The sequence below is a fragment of the Juglans microcarpa x Juglans regia genome, chromosome 4S (genome assembly GCF_004785595.1).
Source record: "Juglans microcarpa x Juglans regia isolate MS1-56 chromosome 4S, Jm3101_v1.0, whole genome shotgun sequence".
Taxonomy (NCBI): domain Eukaryota; kingdom Viridiplantae; phylum Streptophyta; class Magnoliopsida; order Fagales; family Juglandaceae; genus Juglans; species Juglans microcarpa x Juglans regia.
The window spans coordinates 1,982,057-2,005,777 of record NC_054601.1 but is presented as its reverse complement, the minus strand read 5'-3'; the positions used below and the strand labels follow the sequence as shown (position 1 = coordinate 2,005,777).

At 37.9% G+C, this 23,721-nt stretch overlaps 5 protein-coding genes across 6 annotated transcripts; all 5 read left to right on the top strand.

Annotated features, from left to right (window-relative positions):
* The first annotated feature begins 2,754 nt into the window (after positions 1-2,754).
* On the top strand, positions 2,755-4,345 carry LOC121263567 (suppressor protein SRP40-like). Its single transcript, XM_041166530.1, has 2 exons — positions 2,755-3,522; positions 3,760-4,345. The coding sequence occupies exons 1-2, from the start codon at positions 3,185-3,187 to the stop codon at positions 4,208-4,210; spliced, it is 789 nt and encodes a 262-aa protein (XP_041022464.1). The 5' UTR covers positions 2,755-3,184; the 3' UTR covers positions 4,211-4,345.
* A 1,454-nt stretch (positions 4,346-5,799) lies between these two features.
* On the top strand, positions 5,800-7,538 carry LOC121263569 (putative peptidyl-tRNA hydrolase PTRHD1). Its single transcript, XM_041166533.1, has 2 exons — positions 5,800-6,240; positions 7,168-7,538. Exons 1-2 carry the CDS (start codon positions 5,860-5,862, stop codon positions 7,348-7,350), a joined length of 564 nt encoding a protein of 187 aa, XP_041022467.1. The 5' UTR covers positions 5,800-5,859; the 3' UTR covers positions 7,351-7,538.
* Positions 7,539-9,482: 1,944 nt separating this feature from the next.
* On the top strand, positions 9,483-13,813 carry LOC121263566 (pentatricopeptide repeat-containing protein At5g10690). Of its 2 annotated transcripts, none has more exons than XM_041166529.1 (12): positions 9,483-9,818; positions 9,914-10,096; positions 10,261-10,393; positions 10,529-10,626; positions 10,746-10,907; positions 11,012-11,077; positions 11,283-11,418; positions 11,806-11,987; positions 12,469-12,546; positions 12,849-12,917; positions 13,114-13,290; positions 13,524-13,813. In XM_041166529.1, exons 1-12 carry the CDS (start codon positions 9,633-9,635, stop codon positions 13,773-13,775), a joined length of 1,722 nt encoding a protein of 573 aa, XP_041022463.1. In that variant the 5' UTR covers positions 9,483-9,632; the 3' UTR covers positions 13,776-13,813. The 2 variants fall into 2 exon arrangements, with proteins under 2 accessions (XP_041022463.1, XP_041022462.1); XM_041166528.1 differs by having other exon boundaries at positions 11,755-11,987.
* Positions 13,814-14,066: 253 nt separating this feature from the next.
* LOC121263568 (54S ribosomal protein L24, mitochondrial) lies at positions 14,067-16,168 on the top strand. The gene is made up of 2 exons (XM_041166532.1): positions 14,067-14,514; positions 15,414-16,168. Exons 1-2 carry the CDS (start codon positions 14,315-14,317, stop codon positions 15,877-15,879), a joined length of 666 nt encoding a protein of 221 aa, XP_041022466.1. The 5' UTR covers positions 14,067-14,314; the 3' UTR covers positions 15,880-16,168.
* Positions 16,169-18,324: 2,156 nt separating this feature from the next.
* LOC121262705 lies at positions 18,325-19,065 on the top strand. Its single transcript, XM_041165293.1, has one exon. It carries the CDS (start codon positions 18,325-18,327, stop codon positions 19,063-19,065), a length of 741 nt encoding a protein of 246 aa, XP_041021227.1.
* Positions 19,066-23,721: the final 4,656 nt, after the last annotated feature.

Below are 23,721 nucleotides of genomic sequence, written 5' to 3'. Positions count from 1 at the left end.
AACTCTCTAATTAGAGCATTTTTTTGGAGGGAGTCCCTCCTTATTACCAACATTTGCCAAGTTAAAGATGAATCAGATGGATCATTCTTTCAAAAAAAAAAAAAAAACAGATGATGCCAAGACTATATATGGGGAAGAGGATCGAAAGGGAGGAACAAGGGCCGAGACTTATTACTTTATAATTTTGTGTACCTTTCCGTGACTGCAAACGAGGTTCATAAGGACCGAAATTCACGCAAATTGGTCAGTGTAAACGTAGAGAATAACGTTGAAATTAAGAATTTTCGAGTAATAAAACTTTTGACGTGTCTTGATGATCTTATCCTTTTGCCAAACACTCTGAAGAAGAATCCCTCCATCTATTTTCAAACGAGCTGGGGATCGCCGAGAATGCCATGAAGTTTGTGTCGCCTTTCCTCCCGGTATGAAATTTTAAGCAACTTTTATTGAAATCTGCAGAGGAATTCATCATTATCCAGCTGCCCACTTTAAGTTCATATGATCTACATCCATGGCAAAGTGGCCCGGAATTAACCTACTTCTTCCTACTTCTTTAATTTAGGATTGAGTGATTAATCTTCTTCGTAAATACTCTCCGAAGATAATTGGGTATTTAATCTTGTCTAGCCTCATTTTATGGTCTTTTTTTTTTATGTATTTATAAAATACCATTAATATAATAAAATGCAAATTAGTTTAAAGAGAGAAGACGGGGTAAGCTAAGAAAGCGGACATTGGATGAGTCCACTACAATCAGCATATATATACTTTGACCTAATTTCCACCAATCAGTTCTTTTATCGGAATTGTTTACCTTTTATTTATAATATGCATGCCCATTTATTCTGGTTGGAATATCTGTCTGCCAATAAGACAAAGTCCACCGCAATCAAGAAACACTGCCCATTTATTGTCTTGGTGGTGTGTAACTCATGGTTTCCTTCTCTAAAATAATATGAAATTTATTATTATTTTTCAATATATATATATATATTTTTATATTTATAAATCCCTGACACGTTAAGCATAAATATTCGAGTTGTTCATTTTAGAATTTTATGGTGGGGTGCTCTGTCAAAAAGATTATTTGAGCTAAAATGAAGGCTTATAGGGTCTTGAGCTAAAAAAGAAAACAGTATTTTTATATATAATCGGTGGATATAATCGGCGTGCAGTCATTCATGTTACATTAGATTTAAAATAAATTCTTTATCTTTTATCAATTCGGTCTCTCTCATAAGTTTGGTATTTCTCTCTCATCAATTCTATCAGCTCGATCTCTCTCTCTTCTCAACTCTTCTCATCTCTTTCTCTCATCAGCTCGGTCTCTCTCATTAAGTGTTTTCACGTCATCTACATTTGTACGCCTTTTACACTAAACGCTTACAACAAGCATTTTTCAAAAGAAAAACAAACAAACAATTAACGATTTCGTTAAAAATACTAAAATAGTTCTTTATTAATCAAATTGAATATTTTACATATATTTGTTATCATTCTTTCACCAGTAATTTTATGTATAAGTTATTGTTTACTTTTGCACTCTATTTATAGTTTTTTTTAATAAAATGTGAGAATATTTTTTATAGAATGTGAGTAGGGAATAATAACTGATAAGAATAATTTTTCTTCTTTCATAATATTCTGGATAGAGATCAAAATTTCTATATGAAATTCGAAATGCAAAACTTTAGACCGGAATGATGAATTATTCTGGATAGAGATCAAGTATTTCGATGATAGAAAGAAACTTCGAATAAGCTTTATTATTATTATTATTATTATTATATCTTTTTAAGATATTAAAATTAATGCAGGGCATCGACAAGTTATAAAATCATGGTGATGCCTTGCACATTTAATTTAAGATCCAATCATCAAATAGTGCCCATAAAACTATTTATCATCACTCAACTAAGCAAGGGGTGCAAAGTGTCGGTTTTTGGGCTATGAATTGGGTTCGATTCCAACAAGAAGTACCCACACTTCGTCCCCAATAAGTTTGGTTGGATTCAGGTTAGAATTAGTTTGACTGAATAAATTATCTAGATTAATTTTGAAGCCTAGTTTATATGTAATCAAATGGTCTAGATCGTTAGTTGATAAGAACTTTAGATACTACCCTCAATATTTGTGAAGATCAAAAACCAACTTGCACCCATAATAAATATGTATTCTTTAATTTATACTGTCAGATCTCAACAATATAAGGTATTTTTCGGACATTTTTTCATAGAATAATCTCAAATACACGATCTCATCCATTAAAACGGTGTGTCTAATAATCTGTTAAACTCTTTAATCATACTACAAATGGCTAAATCTCCAGCTAATCTCAAACGGGTCGTTTTATATGGATGGATAGGTGATGTTCATCTACATCGTCTGAGACACCCGTACTCTCGATGGATCGATGAATATGAACCATAAATGACACAACATTCATTTATTTCAGTTCAGAGTGTATTTACAAACACGGCGTTTATGCCGTGAATCGTGCAGAGCAGAGGAGAGAGAGAGAGAGAGATGTACTAAAACGAGGAAATTGCATTGCAAGTGAAACATACTTATTTTTAAGGGGGGACCCAGTTTTTGAGCTCTCCGTGTCTTTCCTTGATCTGATCTAAAATAAGGAAACAGGATAAGTTTGGTCTTGTCTCTGGTCCTTATCCTTGCCACGTCATACCCTGCCGCTGCGCGTTAGCAGCATTTCTCTCTTTACCCTCTCTTGCTGCCTTGGAATATCCATACAATATATCCGACCTCCACGTACTTTTGTTTGTCTCTCGTTCTATTTCTCTATATATAAATAATTTACTGACTTCGTTTTTTCTCAGACGCATTGTTGTAATGTCTATCCAAAAGCAGCGCAACCACGCGCACTCTCTCTCTCTCTCTAGAATAGACAGCGAGAGACCAACCTGCTCATCCTTATCCATGTTCGTCTTTTTTACAAACGCTTGACCTACACCCAGCACGACTCTTCTTATCTTATCCCACGCTCCCAACCACCCTTTGGCTCTGTGTCTTTTACCAACCAGAGCGGCCGTCGATTGATGACAAGTAGCCCGTGTTCAGGGAGCTCAAAAGGAGGTGAAGTCCGGGGCGGAAACGGTAACACCGGAGGAAAAAAGAAAGAAAAACAACGACGAAAGTTCTCTATCGGGACCATCTGGAAATTAAAATGGAGGTTATTGTGGGTCCAACCTTCGGCATCGATGTTAGGGACCGGAGCAGCGCCATCCCGAGCGCTGCCGATCAGCGCAGCGTGTCTTCTTGTCTATTCCTGGAGGACGGCATCGGCGGAACAGGAGATGGCGATGGGTTGGTATTCGGCATCGGCGGGCAGGGGAAAGGTCGGGAGGCAAACGAAGAATCTTCAGAGAGTTCTTCCTCGATCGGAGCGCCGGATGATAGCGAAGACGAAGGGGACGACTGCGTTTCGTCAAAGGAGATTCTGAGCAATTTCAAGGGAGCAGGATTGGGCTCTTTGGGTTCAATGGAAGACACTCTTCCCATCAAGTAATTTTTTCTCCTTCTAAGTTGATGGCTTTTCTGCGAAATAATGAATTGGTGATTATTTTGGTTTTATTTAGAACTCATCCGTGCATTCTTCATGGAATATTTGTTTGATCCCTTGAAATGATCGAAGAAAGGGAATCTCATTTTATATCTATGATCTTCCGTGTCTTTTAATTTAATACCCAAGAGAGAATCTTTTACCAGCAGCAGTTGTGTGTTTGGTGTTGGTATATGCAGGAGGGGATTATCGAACCATTTTACTGGAAAATCGAAGTCCTTTGCGAATCTATCGGAAGTGAACACACTAAAGGATCTGAAGAAGTCGGAAAACCCGTTTAACAAGAGGAGGAGAGTTTTGGTAGCCGCCAAATGGTCTTCCAGGAAATCTTCCTTCTACAGCTCCTCTAACCCTAAATCTATGCCTCTACTGGTTCTGAACGAAGAGGAAAATGAAGATGAAGATGATGAACATCTTCGACGGCAACAAGAATACCCATCAACGTCGTCCTCGCCTTCATCATCGTGGTCATCGTCGTCATCAGAGAAAAAGGAACAAGAACAACATCATTTAAGTCATCAGGAGAGAGTACCCAAAACTTTTATTGATAGGAGGATCTTGAATTTCAAGTCAAATCGTTGTTTCTCTCTCACAGATCTGCAAGAAAATGATGAACAAGATGACGATTAACTTGGTTTTTCTTAATCAAAATTTCTTTTTCTTTCTTTCTTTCTTTAGCTGTGATGTATGGATGCCAGTTGCCAACTCAAAAAGGCATAACAAAAATCGTAATATGATGTATTATCATCCTCTTCTGTTTGTCGAGACTCGAGATCTTTTCCACTGATGGCAGGTTTTTTTTTTTTTTTTTCTTTTTTTTTGGGTTTCCGTGAGCAGATATGGATTAATTATGATCTTATCTTATGTTTCAGGCTGACTAGTTTCTTATTTTTTATTGTATAGAAACCACTCTGAACAAAATCGGGTTCGTAGTGGGTGGGATGGTGGTCCGACATTGTTAACACAGCCACTTTGATGCTTCTTGGCAATTGCCCTTCGTTCTAGGAAACAGTGGCCCTTCTTTTGTTGGGTTGTTAACTTGTTTTTTCTTTTTTGGAAGAGCTGGCAAGCTATATTGAAGATTGAATTGAATGCTAAACCGTTGAAGGATGATTAAAAAATAAAGATGATCTCAATCTTTAATCTAGCTTAAAAAATTTAATAAAATAAATATGATTTCATACGTTATTGAGGATGGATATCTCGTGATCATGTTTTTTAAACGAGGAATGTTATATATTATATTTTATCTCTCATATGAATTATTTAATAAATAATTATTTAATAATAATAAATGTCAGAATATAATAAAAATAAGATGATAGTATAGTATATAATTTTTTTAAAAAAAGGAAATTATAGATAAATAAAACGGACAAAAAGAGGAAGATAATCATAGATCGAAAATTAACTGTAGTTAGGAACTTAGGAAATAGGTGTGGTGATATCAACACCATTATACATTGGACAAGTATTAAAAGAGACACCTGGACAGATTCGTAAGAAGACGGGGTGACCATGTGAGATTTAGGCCTGATTTTGATAGTCATTGTATCTCATTTTATTTCTATTCCATCACAATATTCAAATATCATAAATATAAATATTTTTTTAATTTTTTCATCTAATTATATTATTTAATTATTATATTTTTTTAAATTTTTAAATAAAATATAAAAAATAATTTAATTTTTGAAATTCTAAAAAAAAAATTATTAAAAAAAATTTAACTTTATAATAATTTTTATTTAATTTTTCTCTAATTTTTTAAAATCTCATCAAATATATTAACTCAAATATTTTATTATTATTTATAAATGGATCGTCCATCTAGAGTGTAACCCGAGATATTCTCCCAATAAGATCATTTGGCTTTTTTTTTCATATTTTTTTTATACTCTTCAATATTTTTTAAAACAAAATTTATAATATTATTAAAAAATACTGTTCAGTGGCCTAAATATTTTTTTTAATAAATTATTTTATTACTATTTACACCTTATCTTATCTCCTAGACTTCACAATATTTAAACTAGGCGTTAAATTTTAGCAGTGGTTAGAGGTTTTTTTTCCCGAAAAAACTGTATTATTGGAGGGTTAGAGGATAAGACGGAGTAGACAGTAGACCCAACCTATTTCTTACCGAACTCGAAGGGCCCCAACTACTGGAAAACCAGACCTAAGCCGAGTTACTTCAATATTTCTCTCTTTTTATCACTTTAATGGAGCGCCCATCGAGTCAAAAGCCCAACAGCTGAGCCTAGCTGATCTGATCTGCCATGGCATCTCCTCTCTTCACGCCGCCATTTCGTTTCTCTCTTAGTCTTACTTCCTCCAATGCTCGCTTCCCTTTCCCAAGAGCTAGAATTAGGGCTTACCTTTCTCCTCCCCGCGGTGTCTGGTGTCGGCATCTGAATTCTATGAGTCAACCCGTAGGATCGGAATCACTGCCTTCCGAGGATGAAGGTGGCGCGAAGATGGAGAACTCCGACGTCATAGTTCAGTACGTGGTACTCCGGCGAGACCTAATCGACATGTGGCCGCTCGGGAGTGTGGTGACACAGGGCTGCCATGCCTCCGTTTGTGCGATTTGGTCCCACAAAGACGATCCTCAAACCATCGAGTATTGTAGTTCCCAAAATATTGATTCTATGCATAAGGTGAGTAGCCTTCTCCTATTTATAAGTTTTGTCCTCTACATTTCCTATCTCTTTCTCCGATTCTCCACTGTTGGTCATTTATTTATTTTATTATTGGCACTGAAACTTCAATGACTTGAGCCCACATGGAACTACTTTGCTTTGTTCACTTGAAAACTTCACTCTATGAAGAGAGTTAAGGGAAGTAACCGAAGGATCAATATTTTGATTCGTATGAACACGCCTTCCAACTTTTACTTGTAGTGTCGTAGAATATGTCTCGGGTCTTGTGCGGTTTGGACGGTTAGATGAGATTAAAATTTAAATTATTTGAGATGAGTATTAAAAAGTTAAATAAAATATTATTAAAATATTAATTTTTAATATTATTATTATTTTGAGATTTGAAAAAATTAAAAAATTTTATAATATTTTGTGTAAAAATTTAAAAAAATTATAATAATAAAATTATATAAGATGAAATATTTTTACTATTTAAACGAGCCTAGGCTTATAAAACTTGGAACAAATTTTCAGCTTGGCATCCACAGGACCCATGTCTCAGGGAACGATCTTGATTGCACTTGGGATGGGCACTTGCCTAACAATGATTTGTAATCGTAGGATTGCCTTAGGTCTATTATGAACAACTTTGATTGTACGTCGTAAGCTTCCGACATATAACATCTGAGGCCGGCTGTGATGCTTATCTAAATGTTTCTATGATATTGTTTTGTCCCTCATTCATGTCAAGTTCAGTTCTCATCTCAATATTTTCTTCAACCTGGATTTTTCCTTTCATGGATGTTTTTGTATCCACCTGAATTCCTGATGATGCTGTTGATAAGTCTACTTGTAATTTATTGTTGGCCAATTTGTTGGGATGATGGAAGTGATTGGAAGTAAAGGTGCTGAGTGAGTCTGCTTCCTTTTTGGAAAATAATGCAGGTTACTCTCGAGGTGAAGGGCGAACCTCAGATCTTGAACTTGTCAGAAAAGCTCACGGCTGGTGGCATCACTCACAAACTGTGGATAGAACAACCTGAAAACATCCCAACATGCCTTGCTACAAAGCCATGCCCCAAATCTGCAGTTTCTTCATTTTTCAAGAAGTTGAAACTCTGCAAGTGATGTATGTAACCTTAAATTTTTTCATCAACCCATTTTGTTTTTTGGGTTCGCGAGGAATTTCCTTGAACTATGAATTGAATTTCCTTGGTTAGTTTGTTACTAGAGCACTTTAAGCTCAAGTCTTGTGTATAAACACCGCTCATATGTATGTATTAGACACACTGCAATAATATCTTTCCTTTTCAGTCCATCTTATTTCTTCTGTCGGCAAGTGCTCTCCCTCCATTTCTAACGATTAACTCATTTCTTCTAAAGCTATTTCTTAGGATGTAAAACGAAGAAATTTTCCATCTGTCCTAGAAAACAGACATTCTAGCAGAGCAAGTAAGCCACTGTTGACCAAGGTCCTGGAAAACCGATCTGAGTACTCTGAGATTGGCCCTTGATCAAATGAACCGAAGAGATCCATTGACCCAAGGATATCGCAACACATCCACAACTCACTTGAATAAAAAGATCGAGGTTTAACAATCTAAATAGTAGGCTCAGAAAGTCATCGATTCACTTTGATGGCCATTGCGAATACATGCAATTAACCACAGTTCCATTTCGAAGGCCTCTGCCACTTCTGGATGTGTGTGTTGGCCAATTTGGTTCATTCCCAAGAGCCTCAGCCAGCCTTTATCCTTTCTGAACGAGTTCAACCGAAGATCACCCGTTCCTGAACCTCGCCACCCCACAAAATAAAAAGGTTTAAATACAAAAAGCTTCTGTGTTCACAATCTTTTCTTCCTTAGCTTTGCTAGGTATAAGCGATTTGGGGCACTAAACTGCATATCAACGCTGACATAATTTTTTTTTTTGAAAAGAAAAACAAAAGAAGAAAAATTTTGAGAGAAGAATAAGATTTTTTGACTCACGAAAATCATTTTCATCTCAATTCGTGCCGTTTTATTAAACAGATACTTTACAAGTCAGCATCGGTATAGAGTTTGGTACGTGAACTCGCTTAGAAGACTTTTCCTTTCAATTGCTCCATGGATTGTGAAGTTTCTAAACTCATATGTCAATCAAGAAAGAGTTGGAAACATGGCATGAAAAGTGCCTCGTAAGTTAGAGAAGTTGATACTATTCATACGAATAAACCTTTTTCTATTTCTCGATCTCCGACATAAAACGTTAAAATATTGTATAAAACACAAACGCAGAGAAATTAAGGAGAGGTTTCGATCAGTTGTAAATTATTGAACCACCAAACGTCTGGCGCATATGGTGCAGTAGTACTTGCACTTGGTTCTGGAGTAGAGAGGCAGGAAGCAGAACCTCCACTGGCTCTGTACGTCCATAGCTTGTATCATCCCTCCACAGCACGGACACGCCTCGAGTGCTGGCTACGTCGACACTACTCTCTCGTCCTCGTCGCACACGAATACCAGACACATTCTCTTATTCTCTATCTATCTTCTTTCCTCTCTCAATTAAATTAATTTGTCTCTATCCGTCTTCTGGCGAAGAATAACATTGTTTATTTATTGACAAGGATCAACAATTCATCACTTTAATTTCAATGCGCTAAATAAGGTAAATATTAACACTATAGATATGTGGATTTGAAAGCTAGAACGGTTGATTTGACACAATTCTTGAAGTAATGCTTGAGTGAATTTAATTATTTGGTAACGAGTAGAGATCTTTAAGGATTCATAAGATACTTTATTGAGTGAATTTATTTAAATACAACCGTTGCTTATTAAATTCAGTAGTAAATATCTTTAATATAAACCGTTGTTTTAGAATCAATAATAAATATTTTCTTACATCAATATTAGCCACTTTTGAGATTCAAAGATTTAATATTTCAAAAATTCAAATATACAAATTACAAATATATAAATATTTTTTATTATAATTAATGCATTTATAATTTGAATAAATTTTTTTATTAAAAAAAAAATTGAATTTTAAAAATGAGGGGTTTATAGTCATTTGGGCCTTTTATTAGGCTTGAGCTTCTTCTTCAGAAAGTTTAGTTTTGGATTGAGGTATGGACTTTCAGATATTGACGTCTGCGTTTCAAACTGTGGAATGGTCTTCTAATGTTTCACGGAGAACAATTTAGGCTCGGCCAGGCCCAAAATGTGGATTGCAGGCCGAGTTCCTTTCCATACTAGAGCCCTCCCAGCCTAATGTTCGCTCGCCACCAACATTACCCGCCATTAGTTTCTCTGCAATTCTGCAAGCTTCCATTCCGTTTCTCACATTATCCACAGCTCGCTCTCTCTCTCTCTGGGGTCTCATCTATGGCTGATGGGTAAGTCCTTCTCCATTTACTACCACCAACAATGCATCAGATCCCCGCCTGCTTGTCCTCTCACGTACGGACGGCAATACCAACTCTCTCTTCCGCTCTGTGTTCCTCTGTTCCCGCTCGGCGTCGTTTACACGGGAAAGTCTCTCCCCACAAACCCAATCTCAAGCCCCTCACTTCCCGCATCGTCTATCTCACTCGCCGAAGACAGCTTCACCAGGTCTTTCTGTTTTTATCTTTATCTCTTCCCCACCCCCCACATTCAAAACAAAATTCTGAAATCCCGTTGTATTTATTTCTTTCCGAGTGTTGTAGATATTTGAGGAGATTAAGGCTGCAAAAAACCGGTATGGGAAGCTGAACACGATCGTGATGAACGCTGTCCTTGAGGCCTGTGTTCATTGCGGTGATGTTGATTCTGCGCTTCAGATTTTCGATGAAATGTCAAAGTCAGACAATTGTGGAGTTGATACTGTTACATACGCTACACTTTTGAAGGTACTTTAGTTTTCTGGCCTAAGAATTTATGTAAGCAGACATTGTAAGTATCTCTTTTTAAGCGCGGTTTGTGCTTCTGCCCCCCCCCCCCCCCCCCCCCCCCCCCCCCCCCCCCCCCCCCCCCCCCCCCCCCCCCCGCGTCTCTCAAAAATCTAATGGTGAAGGGCTTGGGCTTGGCTCGAAGAACCGACGAAGCATTTCAATTACTTGAGTCCGTGGAGCAAGATTCTGCTGTGGGGTGTCCAAAGCTATCAGCACCAATTATCTACGGGCTGCTAAATGCCTTGATTGAAGCTGGTCAGTGTATTCCAAATTATTTACTAAATTCATAGTTAGCTTTTGATTACTTGTGTTTCCAATAAAGCTGCAAACTGCTGCTCCATGATGACATCATGCTCACTGATATGCCTCACTTGGGTTGCTGTAGTGCAGGAGATCTACGCCGTGCTAATGGTCTTCTTGCACGATATGGTTTTTTGCTCCGTGAAGGCGGCAACCCTTCAGTCTCAGTATACAACTTGTTAATGAAGGTTCTGCGCTGACCTGTCTGTAAGAAATTAATTGATACGTTCGTGTTTACGAGATGCAGATTATCTAATTTTAAAGTGCCATTATGTTGCTTAAACCGTTTTCTCTCTGAAACTTTCAGGGTTATGTAAACACAGGCCTTCCACAGGCTGCAATAACCGTATATAAAGAAATACTGCGTTTAGGATTAAGGCCCGATAAGCTCACCTATAACACGCTAATCTTTGCTTGTGTCAAGAGTGAAAAGCTGGATGCAGCAAAGCATGTCTTCAAGGAAATGAAGGTCGCAAGCATTTATCTAGAAGGCCAGTTTAGAGCCTGCAAATTGTTCTTTAGTAGCTGAAGAGAATTGCCTAGATTACTAAAATTACACTTTTTTCTGGTCAGGACAAAGCACAGAAATATGGCCATGTCCTTTTCCCTGATATTGTCACTTACACAATATTACTCAAGGTCAGTTGTTCCCTCACATAGTGCTAACAATTATCCAAATATATAAAAAAGTACTAATAATTTACAGTATCTATAACATGATAATTTACAGTATCATGTTATAGCTTGTGCAAGGATGGATGCAAAGAATCTGTATCTTCCCTCTGTATTTTTATCTTGTTAATTCAAGTTCTGAACAAACCTTTCACCCTTCTTTCTTTGGTAGGGTTTTGCGCATTGCAAGGATCTGCTCTCAGTTCAGAAGATTGTGTTGGAAATGAAATCATATCATGATTTGTATATAGATCGAACGGCATACACAGCAATAGTTGATGCATTTCTAAATTGTGGTGCGATTAAGGGTATGCTGCATTTGAATTTTCCTTCAGAATTCCATAACAAGACTAGGCTGCACAACGAAACTAGATTTGGATTGTATATGGTAGCGATCCTAGTTGAGATCTTTGCAGTTCATCATGCTGACATGACTTAAAATTTAGAAAAGTGGTGCAGGTGTAATTTATACAGTAGCAACAACATTTTCATCTAAATCTTGTTGATGAAAATTTATTATTCTCGTTGTTTCCACTTAATACATTGCAAGGAAGATACCAGATTCTGTTTTAATGTATTGAGAACTAAAAATATATAGTTTTGTTCTACACATCAAGTGTTCACTTACTGTCTGTGATGTTTAGATGCTCTTTGTACATTTGGAGAAATACTAAAGCACTCTGGTGGGAACCCAGACTTGCGACCAAAGCCCCATCTCTATCTTTCCTTGATGCGTACTTTTGCTGGTAGAGGAGATTATGATATGGTCAAAACCCTGCATAAGCGCATGTGGCCAGATACTGCTGGAACCATCTCCCTACCGATTCTAGAAGAAGCTGATAATCTTCTCATGGAGGCAGCTTTAAATGATGGTCAGGTATTAGATCTGCCAGAAACAATTACTTAGGTTTTTCTTGATGGTGTTTGATGCAAAGTAGTTATTGCCTGTGGAACTTAGATTTGCATTAGTGAGGTTGTAGCTTGGGAGCTCGTTATGTGAATGATAGACAAAAGGGTATTTACTATGCATGTTGCCTCAACTAACTAGCATAAGTTTCACCTACTGTCTCTGAATTGCATTCTTCTTATTAATTGTTACAACTTAGGTGGTGTTCAATATGAACTCAGGATTGATGACCAAGGGAAGAATAAAACAAAAGAAAAATTATGGATTAGGAAATGTGGAAACTAAGAGCTTTTGCAGAAACACTTCCACGCCCTTCTTTTTTTGGAATCGGCAATTTATAACCTTGCTTCCTTTACTGTTAATTGTAATCTTGGTTATTGGCATGTGTAAATATAAAATTTGAACTTTGCCATTATCATATCTGCCTTTTAATGGCTTTTTTCTCCCCCAGGTTGAGGTGGCTATCGAAAATCTTAAAAATATTGTTAAGAGATGGAAGGGGGTTTCATGGACAAGTCGAGGAGGGTTGGTATGTTAACTCTTTTACTTTTCATGATTGAATATTAGGCCAAAAACTAGGGTAAGCTGAAGACTGCAACGCTCAAATCTTTTGGTGTGACCTCTTGAATTCACTTCTGATTGCCTCCTTGGATATGTTGTCTAGTTTGCACCTCATTATTCTTTCACCAGTTTTTGTGGTAGTTGATAAGCTAGGCACTTTTCTGGATTTTTTTTTTTTTTTTTTAATTTTTTGTTTTTGCTCCTGATAAGTTACTCATGCTGTTTTTGGGCTACCTTTTTAGCCACCTTGACCGTACCTCTGTAATGCAGGTTGCCCTGCGGATAGAAGCCTTGTTTGGATTTACAAAATCCATGTTCAGTCCTCACCTACTGCCTCAGGTTTATAACTTGTCTCTCTGGTTCACAATTTTGTGAAAGGTGTAGAGGGTCCTAAAGACTTTTAATGACTACGGTTGCTATTTTGGATGTAATAAATGTAGAGTTGCTTTTACCACTCTTACCACTTTTGGCATCGAGACCTTTCTAATCCGCAAAATTTTCTTTCATGTTGTGTAACTTCACTGCATCCCTTTAGGTATCACCGGATGAATCAGTTGAGAGTATCATGATTCCTTTTGAAGCAGCTCGGCCACTACTAGGCACCGTCTCCTTAAAAAAAGTGGTTATGCGGTTCTTCAGAGATCCGGTTGTTCCTATTATCGATGACTGGGGCAGCTGCATTGGACTATTGCACCGTGAAGATTGCAATGAGGTCTGCTTGCATTTATCCGGCTAGCTAGCCATTCTTAAGCTGCTTTTATATCTGACCTGCAGTTGAGAACTTATCTCACTCGTAATTAATTAACTAAACGTGTAAATGAAATCATGAAGATGTGATCTCTAGTTAACTACAGTAAACTAAGAGTGTTTATTTGTCCTATATGAGTTTGAGAAATGATGCATAGTGAAATAGAAACCTAATATAAATGTGTTGTTCTCGTCTAGTTGGATGCCCCACTCTCAACAATGATGAGAAGTCCACCTCCCAGCGTAACAAGCTCCACGTCCATCGGTCAGGTGGTTGATCTGATTTTGGAAAAGAGGTTCAAAATGGTGGTGGTTGTAAAATATAGCAACTTTTATAGCACAAGTTTGAGGGCTCTTGGAGTTTTTACAGCGGAACATTTGTTTAGGCTCGTCACATCTGTATCAGAATTGCCTGTGCAACAACTTTCAGTCTGTAGAAGATCAATGTAAATTCCATTTTGTTTAATCAATTACGGCGATGGTAGAGAGCTCTTTTTTCCTTTATTTATTCATTTATTTATACGGTAGATTTTAAAAAAAAATGAATTACATATATATATATATATCAGAAAAACCAGAAATTTACATGTGTATTCACCAAAGAAGAAATTATTGTCCCAGGAGATCTTGTTCACGAAAACAAACAGAGCCGTAAAAGGATCAATAAATATCAATTCAAGAAAAAAAAAATAGAGAGGGAGAGAGAGAATACGTGTCAGTATTAGGGTTGCATAGCTGCTGACGTGGCAAACTTTAGGCACTAACTTAACTAACCGTATCGCTTGCTACTGGAGAGGCAAGCCCAAACCCCAGCCAAACCCTTAGCCTCCTTCGAAAACTAAACCGAGAAAGCACCGTGATGTGCAGCAAATCGAGCTTCGTTTTTGTACAAACCCAGTAATAGGCGCTTCTTGTATCCATTTTCTCTGTTAAACCTTTCTTTCCCACCTAACGAGCTCAGACAAGAAGAGAAAGTAAAAGAAAGAGAGATGGCGTTCAGAGGGAAGGAGATGATGAAGAAAGTGCTTAAGAATGTGGGAGGGGAGAAGAACTTGGCACCGGGTCTGAAGGAATCGTTGAAGAAGTGCATACCGGACAGCAAGGTGGTGATGGGCCGGGCCAAGCGCGGCCTCTACGCTGGCCGCCACATCCAGTTCGGCAATCGCGTCAGCGAAGATGGCGGCAACAAGTCTGTACCTTTCTCTTCTCTCTCTATAGTTTTTTCAAATGAACTCCTTTTTGTTTCAATTCTATTGATTGTATTTTATCTTCGACAGGATTAGAGAGGTTTTGGTATTTGATCTGTTTCCGTGAGTGGGTCTTTATTTTTGTGAATGTTTTTGCGCTACCGCAATTCATTTCTAGAATTCCTTTATTTGAATTTCAAATATTGAATTTTGTGGTAACGCATATAGATATGTGTTGGTTCTGAATTTTGTGATACGGCTAATGGGATTCATTTGTGGAATTTTGACTGAGCTTTCTCCTTTTGGATTCCACCTTTTTTAATGCTTTGCTTGATTTAATGGCTTGCTCTGAGGGTTTTATTTTAGCTGGGGATTGCGTGCTGTGCTTGTTGGTTGTTAGCAATGATTGTTAGCAATGATGAGTACGTTTTCTTTTTCCAAGTTTGTTTTTCACCAAGGACTGAACTGTATCCTGTTAGTCTTTTCTTTATATAACCAGATCTACCTCAAATGATTCCTGATCTGTAGCTACAAGTTCGAGCATGTTCTAATTCCCTACCGTAAACTGCATGCAATTCTCAATGGTAGTAGCAAGTTGATTGACGGAGGTATTAGTGGAGTTCAGAAGACCAAAGGCTGTTATGAGTCTCGCTTTCTTGTAAGATTAGACATATTACTATCTCTGATGTGTGAAGAGACACCCCATCCTATTAGTTATTTTACGCCTTGTCTTCCCTACTGCGTCCATGGGCTACATGTTCACTGTTTTTATTGCTGGATCCGTTATTTTGCAACATACATGGAGTCTCATGCTTGTTCTGTATTGGAATTTTGAATTTCTGTTGTTGTTTATCAATTTAGAAGAACCGTATATTGAGAACTTCTGAAACTGTGTTGATAGGTCAAGGAGAACTTGGAAGCCGAATGTCCAGGAGAAGCGGCTCTTCAGTTACATTTTAGACCGCCATATTCGAGTTAAAGTCACCACACACGCCCTCCGCTGCATAGACAAGGCAGGTGGGATTGATGAGTACCTGCTGAAAACTCCTTACCACAAGATGGACACAGAAATGGGCCTCTACTGGAAAGCTAAGATTGAGAAGCTGTACGAAGAGCTTGGGAAAATGGAAGTTGTCTTCTTCTCACCCGAGGATGAAGACAAGTTCGAACAGGGTTTTAAAGATCTGAAACTATCTGAGAGGGCAGCTCGTAGGGAAGCAAGGAGACAGATGTATGGTTTGTCGGACAAACACAGGGAGATTGAGGGAGGACAAGTGGAAGGCCAAGTGACTGATGAGGATGCTGCAAGAACTGGGGATGGAAGCTCGCATCACGATTTTCCTGAGCAGTTGGTTGCAAACACTTAAGTTTGGGCCTGTTCAGTTCGAATGTTGTTCCCATATTTGTTGGTTAATGTCTCTTTCAAAATTTGTTTCTCCATAATGTTTTTTTTGGAAGTAGTGCAAGCAGTATTAGGACTGAGAGGCCAAAACCATATATCATTTTCAGATAGAAATTAACTAGGATGGATATATATTTTGAAGTTATCTTGCACACTGCTTTCAGCCGATCAGTGCCCGAGGTTTTCATGCAAGCCTGATGATGGTTCATTCAGTAGCAAACAGAATAAAAGTAGTGACAAAAAAATTATTGCTAGATTGACTTCTCATGAATATGTAACCATTCTGTTGTATGGCATTCATCCATTTTGATTCTTTTCAATTTTCAAAGCATTCCATTTAAAATCTTCTCAGGTTTGGGATGCTTTTAACATTATAATGGGCACTGAACAAACAACAGGAAAAAAAAAAAGAGGAAATTTTTTTTATTTTTTTATTATGGACCTTAGAATCCTTTTGACGGATGTTTAAAAGATGTTTAAAGTTACCTAAGTATAAGAGTCTTCTCTCTGTTTTCTCTCCCGCGAAAATTGAGGTGGTGAAAAAGTCAGTAACCGTAAAAGGGGATATGAGAGGAATGTGGGCTGGAAAGATTTGGAAAGTGAAGAGATAGAGGGGCTTGAAAGGATGTGTGGTAGTCTCCGATTATCGGAGGAAGAGAAGATAGGTATTGATCTAGATTTGGTATCGGTGGAGGTTGCACGAGAAAAGGGGGAGAGAAGTTTAATTGGGAATGTATGTATGGATAGGGTAATTGGATGTGAAGTGATTGTTGTGATTATGACTAAAATATGGAAAGTAAGTAGTCCAGCAAAGTTCTTGGGAGTTGGAAAGAATCTGTTTGTGATAACATTCAAGACATATGCCAATAAGATGCGGATCCTGGAGGGAAGGCCATGGCTATTCGATAGCCATCTCTTCGTCTTAAAAGTGTTTGATGGTTTCTCTCAACCAAATCAGTGGGACTTCTCTACTGAAGTGTTTTGGGTACAGGTTCACGATCTCCCAATGGTCTGCATGACTCGTGAGGGAGGAATCCAAATCGGAAGCTCACTGGGGGAGGTTAAGAAGGTGGAGAGTCCAGATGACGGTGTTGGATGGGGGCAATTTCTACGGATTAGGGTGGAGATCCAATTGCACAAAGCACTTGCTCGGGGGAGATTTGTCAAGGTGATTGGGAGGCAACTTTGGGCGACATTGAGGTATGAAAAACTGCCTCGCATTTGTTTTGATTGTGGTTGGGTTTTACATAGTGAGGATGGATGCAAGATGGGAACAAGGAAGAGGGAGGAGAGGGGGGAGGATGGAGCACAATTTGGTTCATGGTTGAGGGCAGAGGTTGTGCAAAAGGGAAAATATAATGGCTATTGGACCAGATTTGGGAGTGAGGGGAAGGAAAAAGCATGGTGGAAGGAAAATGAAAAGGAAAAAGAAACAGAAATGAGGGGTCTGGGAGTGAGGATACGAATGGTCAAGATTGTCCAATTTTGATAGCAGAAAGGGAGAATATATCAAAAGAGGGAGGTGTTGTGGAGTTGGGAGCCAAAATAACTAAGGCGGAAATGAAATGGGGGGAGATGGAAGAAGGGAGGGGTGAATTGAGTGAGGGGTCTGACCTTTTGCTATTGTCTGATAATCAGAAAGGGGGGGAGTGGTTGAGAATGTTAACACTGAAGAAAAGCAAATGGAGTCTGTTGAGAAGAAAAATAGAAGTTGGAAGCGAAGGGCTAGAGACAAAGGTATGCCAAATAACCTTTTGAACCTGAAGAGTACTAAAAAAAGGGGTGGGAAACAAGAGCAGAATGAAGTAGAGAGAAAGAAGCTGAAGTTATGTGATGAGGAGCACATTGAGTGCAGATTGGTAGAGGCTGTTGAGCAGCCCTGCCAAGAATTATGAAAATTCTCAGTTGGAATTGCCGAGGGCTTGGGAACCTCCGGGCAATTCAATCTCTTTGCTTAATGGCAAAGGAAAAGAGACCCGAGATTGTCTTTTTGATAGAGACAATAATGCGTATGGAAAAAGCTATTAGTATCAAGAGAAAACTGGGCATGGATGGTTGTGTGGTTGTTGAACCCAGAGGAATGAGTGGTGGATTAATGGTTCTTTGGAAGCTGGAAGATCAGGTTGAATTGTTGAATTACTCACAATGGCATATTAACTTGTGGGTTAAAGGGGGTAGAGGGGAGAGGGATTGGCTGTTAACGGGGTTTTATGGGAACCCTGATGTTAATAAAAGGGGGAATTCATGGGAACTTCTCAAAGAGTTAAAGCCCCAAGATGGGATTGCGTGGTGTGTTCTAGGAGATTTCAATGAAATAATTTCTTAAGATGAAAAGGTGGGAGGGAGGGAAAGAGGTGAAGGGCAGATGTCACAGTTTAGAGAGGCACTAGAGTGCTTTGGGTTGTATGACATGGGTTGGATAGGGAACAAATTCACATGGTTTAATGGGCATGAGGACCATACCTTCATTAAGGAGAGACTTGATCGTGGGGTGGCCAATCAGAGGTGGATGGGTAGGTTCTTGGAGAGAAGGGTAGAGATGCTAGGAACACAGGTCTCTGACCATAAGGCTTTGTTTCTATCTGTGGGAGGGAAGGCTGGGGGGTTTCAACAGAGAAGAAATTTTAAATATGAGATGAGTTGGGGTATGGAGGAGGAGTGCAGTAAGATTGTAAGGGATGAATGGAGAAAAGAACATATTGAGAGGAAGCCTTTAAAAAAGATTCAAAATCTGCTATCAGGGTGTAGAAGGGCTTTAAGCAGATGGTATAAGGGTTCAACAAGAGCTAGAGAGGGGGCCATAAAAGAAAAAACTGAGAGGTTAAATTTACTGGAAGTTGATGAAAAGCCCGAGAGAATGGGGGAAATAAAAAAGCTGAGAGAAGAGTTGGGATTCTTGTTAGAACAGGAGGATTTGAGATGGAAGCAGAGGGCAAAGAAACAATGGCTAGCATATGGTGATAAGAATACTCAATTCTTTCATGCATGTGCAAGTCAAAGAAAAAAGAAAAATACTATTAAATCCATCATGGATGAGGAAGGAAGGGTGGTGGAGGCTGAGAATGATTTAGAATGTGCTTTCTGGAATTACTTCAGGAAAATTTATACATCTTCGAATCCTTCCTCTGATGATATTGTGAACTGTGTGTAGCATACTAGACCCAAAATCGATGAAGGTATGAGAGGGGTTTTAGAGAGAGTTTTCACTGTGGGAGAAGTGGAGTTGGCTTTAAAGCAGATGTCTTCCTTGAAGTTCCCGGGGATTGATGGGTTTGGGGCTGGGTTTTACCAAAACCATTGGGAAACAGTAAAAGATGAGACTTGTAAAGCAGTGTTAGATGTTTTGAATGGGGGAGAGATTAGCATAGGGTTAAACCATACCTTGATTGCACTGATTCCCAAAGTGAAAAATCCAACCTCAGTGAGAGAGTTCAGGCCAATTAGCCTTTGTAATGTGTTATACAAGCTCATTGCAAAGGTGTTAGCAAATAGAATTAAAAAAGCCCTACCTACTGTGATCTCCCAAAACCAAAGTGCATTTATACCGGGGAGGTTAATAACAGATAATATAATGGTGGCATATGAAATGCTACATTCAATGAGGTCAAGGCAGAGGGGTGGGGAAGGGAGTATGGCAGTTAAATTGGATATGTCAAAGGTCTACGACAGAGTTGAGTGGCCTTTCCGAAGAGCAATGTTGTTAAAACTGGGGTTTGAGGACAAAATAACAGGTTTACTTATGAAATGTGTGGAAATTGTCAGCTTCTCAGTTCTTGTAAATGGAAAGGCTGGGAGATCTATAAAGCCAACTAGAGGAATAAGGCAAGGGGACCCCCTGTCCCCTTACCTTTTCATTATATGTGCAGAAGGTCTTAGCCAAATGCTTCATACAGCTGAGAGGCATGGAGTCATAAGGGGAAGTGCTGTTTGTAGAGGAGGATTGAGGGTGAATCACCTACTTTTTGCTGATGATCGTGTGCTGTTTTGCAGGTCAAAAGTAGATGAATGGAGGAGAGTTTATGAAATTTTAAAACTCTATGAAGCAGCTTCTGGCCAAGCTCTTAACAAGGAAAAAACCTCTATAATGTTTAGCAAAAATACAAAAAGTGAAGTAAGAAGGAGTATCAATCATGAAACTGGTGCAGTGATGTGTGATAGCTATGAAAGATATTTGGGCCTACCTCCATTCGTGGGAATATCCAAATATAATGCTTTTCGAAGTATAAAAGAAAGGATATGGATGAAGGTACAAAACTGGAAGACCAGTTTTCTCTCGAAAGCTGGGAAGGAGGTGATGATTAAAGCTGAATTGCAAGCTGTACCAACATATACAATGGGTGTTTTCCTGTTGCCCAAAAGATTGTGCACTGAGATTGAAGGCATTTTCTCGAGATTTTGGTGGAGCCAAGATCAGAACGAGAAAGGTATTTATTGGAGAAAATGGAATGAAATGGGAAGACCAAAAATGAAGGGAGGAATGGGATTCAGATCTTTGACAAGCTTTAATATGGCAATGCTTGCTAAACAGGGGTGGAGGTTACTAAAAGATCCTCAATCCTTAGTTGCTAAAATTTACAAGGAGAAATATTATAAGCACTCGAAGGTTTGGGAGGCAACTATTGGCAGATCCCTTTTTCTAATCTGGAGAAGTGTATGGGAAGCAATGAAGGTGGTAAGGGAAGGGGCTATATGGAGGGTGGGTAATGGCAAGGATATCAAGATTTGGGGACAAAAATGGTTGCCTACTAAAACTACCCATTGTGTACAATCTCCCATAACGATGTTGCAAGCTGAGGCAAAAGTTTGTGAATTAATAGATGAGGAAAATAGGTGTTGGAAGGTGGAGTTGGTAAATGCTGTGTTGTCAAAGGAGGAAGCGGGGATTGTGAGAGCAATCCTTGTCAGTCAAAGGGGTATAGCAGATAAACTTGTGTGGGGTCAAACAAAGAATGGGAAGTACTCCGTGAGGAGTGCTTATCACATGGTACAACAAAGGTTACTGCAATCAGATGGTGAACCTTCTAACCCCGAGAATAAAGATGAGATATGGTCAAGAATTTGGAGCATGAATGTACCAATTGCTACAAAGCTGTTTGTGTGGAGAGCTGTTAGTGATTTGTTACCCACAAGGAAAAATCTTTGGAAGAAAAAGATTGTAGAGGATCCTTTGTGCCCAATATGCAATTTGAATGAAGAAACCATTTCTCATGTAATGTGGTCTTGCCCTGCAACAGTAGATGTATGGGGGGATACAATGAGCCCTATTAGTAAGTGGCCTACTATCGAGTACGATTTTATACAAAAATGGTTGGACTTGTGCAGAGGTATGGATCAGAAAATAACTGAAATGGTGGCTGTAATAATGAGGGGTATATGGTATAGAAGAAATAATTATGTTTTTGAGAAGAAGTTTTGGAAGCCAGGTAATGTAGTACAGATGGCAGTTACGGGGTTGGAAGCTTTTTATTCAACAAATGAGGAAAAAACTGGGTTGAATAAGGGGGAGGGAGGGAAAAGAGAAATGTCATTGGAGATGCCTTATTGGTGTAGCTTTCAAAGTCAATTTTGATGGGGCTCTTGACCAGAGTTGCTCAAAGATGGGAATGAGAGTGGTAATTAGAGATAGACAGGGAGAGGTAGTTGCTGCTATGTGTGCTTCAAGAAGAGATACCCAAAATTCTTATGTGGCAGAAGGGATTGCCTTGTGGAGAGCAATGAGATTCTGTCTGGAGATTGGTGTGGTGGATGTGGTTTTCGAAGGAGATTCAAAGGAATTGATTGAGGCTGTGATGTTAGACGAAGAGGAGGACTCCAGATGGGGGCAGATTGTTGAAGATATTAAGAAACTGAGGAATCTACACAGCAATTGGAAGGTGGTTTTCAGTCATAGGGAAAGCAATGAAGTGGCTCATAATTTGGCAAGAATAATTCTCTTGAATGATGAGGAACTTTTCTGGATGGAAGAGGTACCAAACTCTATACAACAGTATATTGTAAAGGACAAACTTTGTAACATTTTACAGTGAATGAATATTGATGAATGATTCAAAAAAAAAAAAAAAAAGATGTTTAAAGTTCTAATGACGCCAGCTGAGTTTGGTGGTGGAAAAAGTCAGGCGAAATTTTTGTCAAGAAAGCACGTACGTGAAGCATTCTGTGTTAAATCTTTTTCCGTCCATCATTAACTACGTACGATGAGCTTAGCTTGGGAATATTGACAAGTCTAGACTCTATTTTCAAGTCTGCTTGGGAATATTGTCTGATTTAGGTTTGACACTTTCAGGTGACAACACTTTTCAGGAGAGAATTATACGTCATTTCTGTTGGTTAAGATTTTTAATTCTCGAGGTGAAAACATATGGTTTCGTCGTTTTGTGCCATGAAACTCAACTATTTATTTTTTTCCCCAGGCCGGTAGAAGTTGATAGAACACCTAATAACATGCATAGCCAGCATTGAGTTTTGAAATTCTTATGTGGAGAAAAACTCCAGCGAAGTTGAGTCCCTCGAAAAAATAATTTTTCAGTGTCGACATGTCATTTGTAACTATCACAATACTGTATGTGCTCGGCAACGAATCAGTCATGTCATCCAGCCAAGCCATGCACCCTCTACCACAGCCTTACGTCAGGTTTACTAAGGGCTGAGCTCCGACCTCCGACTCCGATTCGCATAGTCTACGATCCGACTCCGATTCCGACTCCAAATTGTTGGAGTGGAGTCGAATTTGGATTTTTTTATTGGACTTTTTTTCTTAGCCTATTTAAAATTTCAATTTAATAATCTTGGGCTCTTACTAATCGGATTTGGTCTTCTGGATTTCAATTTTTTTTTAAAATATTTTTTCAATTTCAATTTTATTAAAACATAACCAAAGCTGAAAAAATAAATCATTGTACAAATTAATGTTATTATACATTAGTATTATATATTATTTTATGTTATTATTTATACATTAGTATTACATGTTATTATACATTGATTATTATACATTACTAGTACATGTTATTATACTTTAATTATTATATATTAGTATTACATGTTATTATAAATTTATATATTTGTGTTTATACATAATACATTAGTATTAAATGTTACTATACATTAGTTATTATATAATTAGTATTACATGTTATTATACATTAGTTGTTATTATTCATTAGTGTTACATGGTAGTAATAGTTAATAGTATGGTGTTTACATATACTAAACTATTATTAGTCAATTTATTCTATTTATATTATATTATAAGCATATTATTTTATAATAATTTGCTCATACTAGTATATTATTGAATTTAATTAACAATATAAGTTATATTTATGTAAAATATATATGATTAATATATAAAAAATACATATATTTTTATAAAATATGTACAATATCGGAGTCGGACAATCAAAGTCGGAGTCGGTACATCACCATCTCCGACTTTGACTCTGACTTTTTTGGTTACAAAAACTCCGACGGTGGAGTCGGATTTTTGGATTTTTGCTCGTCCCTAGTTTACTTATACAGATTTACGTCTAATTTAGTTATAAAAGTTGAAAGTTAAATAAAATATTAATGTTAAAATATTATTTTTTAATATTATTTTTGTTTTGAAATTTAAAAATTTTGATTGTTTTTTATATTTTATTTAAAATTTTGGAAAGTTATATGATTAGATGAAATGAATGAATTGAAATGGTTTGTGTAAAGAAAAAAGGGCCTAAACTTAACACGCTTTTCTAACCTTCTGGCGAAACATCGTAGCTTGTTCAAGAATTCATCAACTTCTTTATCTATAAAAACGTCTAAAACCCAC

Coding starts and splice junctions, on each gene's coding strand:
- LOC121263567 (XM_041166530.1), top strand. CDS start 3,185: ATGGAGGTTATTGTGGGTCCAACCTTCGGCATCGATGTTAGGGACCGG. Junction 3,523..3,759: donor GAAGACACTCTTCCCATCAA/GTAATTTTTTCT, acceptor TGGTATATGCAG/GAGGGGATTATCGAACCATT.
- LOC121263569 (XM_041166533.1), top strand. CDS start 5,860: ATGGCATCTCCTCTCTTCACGCCGCCATTTCGTTTCTCTCTTAGTCTT. Junction 6,241..7,167: donor ATATTGATTCTATGCATAAG/GTGAGTAGCCTT, acceptor AAAATAATGCAG/GTTACTCTCGAGGTGAAGGG.
- LOC121263566 (XM_041166528.1), top strand. CDS start 9,633: ATGCATCAGATCCCCGCCTGCTTGTCCTCTCACGTACGGACGGCAATA. Junction 9,819..9,913: donor GCCGAAGACAGCTTCACCAG/GTCTTTCTGTTT, acceptor CGAGTGTTGTAG/ATATTTGAGGAGATTAAGGC. Junction 11,988..12,468: donor CAGCTTTAAATGATGGTCAG/GTATTAGATCTG, acceptor TTTCTCCCCCAG/GTTGAGGTGGCTATCGAAAA.
- LOC121263568 (XM_041166532.1), top strand. CDS start 14,315: ATGGCGTTCAGAGGGAAGGAGATGATGAAGAAAGTGCTTAAGAATGTG. Junction 14,515..15,413: donor AGCGAAGATGGCGGCAACAA/GTCTGTACCTTT, acceptor CTGTGTTGATAG/GTCAAGGAGAACTTGGAAGC.
- LOC121262705 (XM_041165293.1), top strand. CDS start 18,325: ATGGGTTGGATAGGGAACAAATTCACATGGTTTAATGGGCATGAGGAC.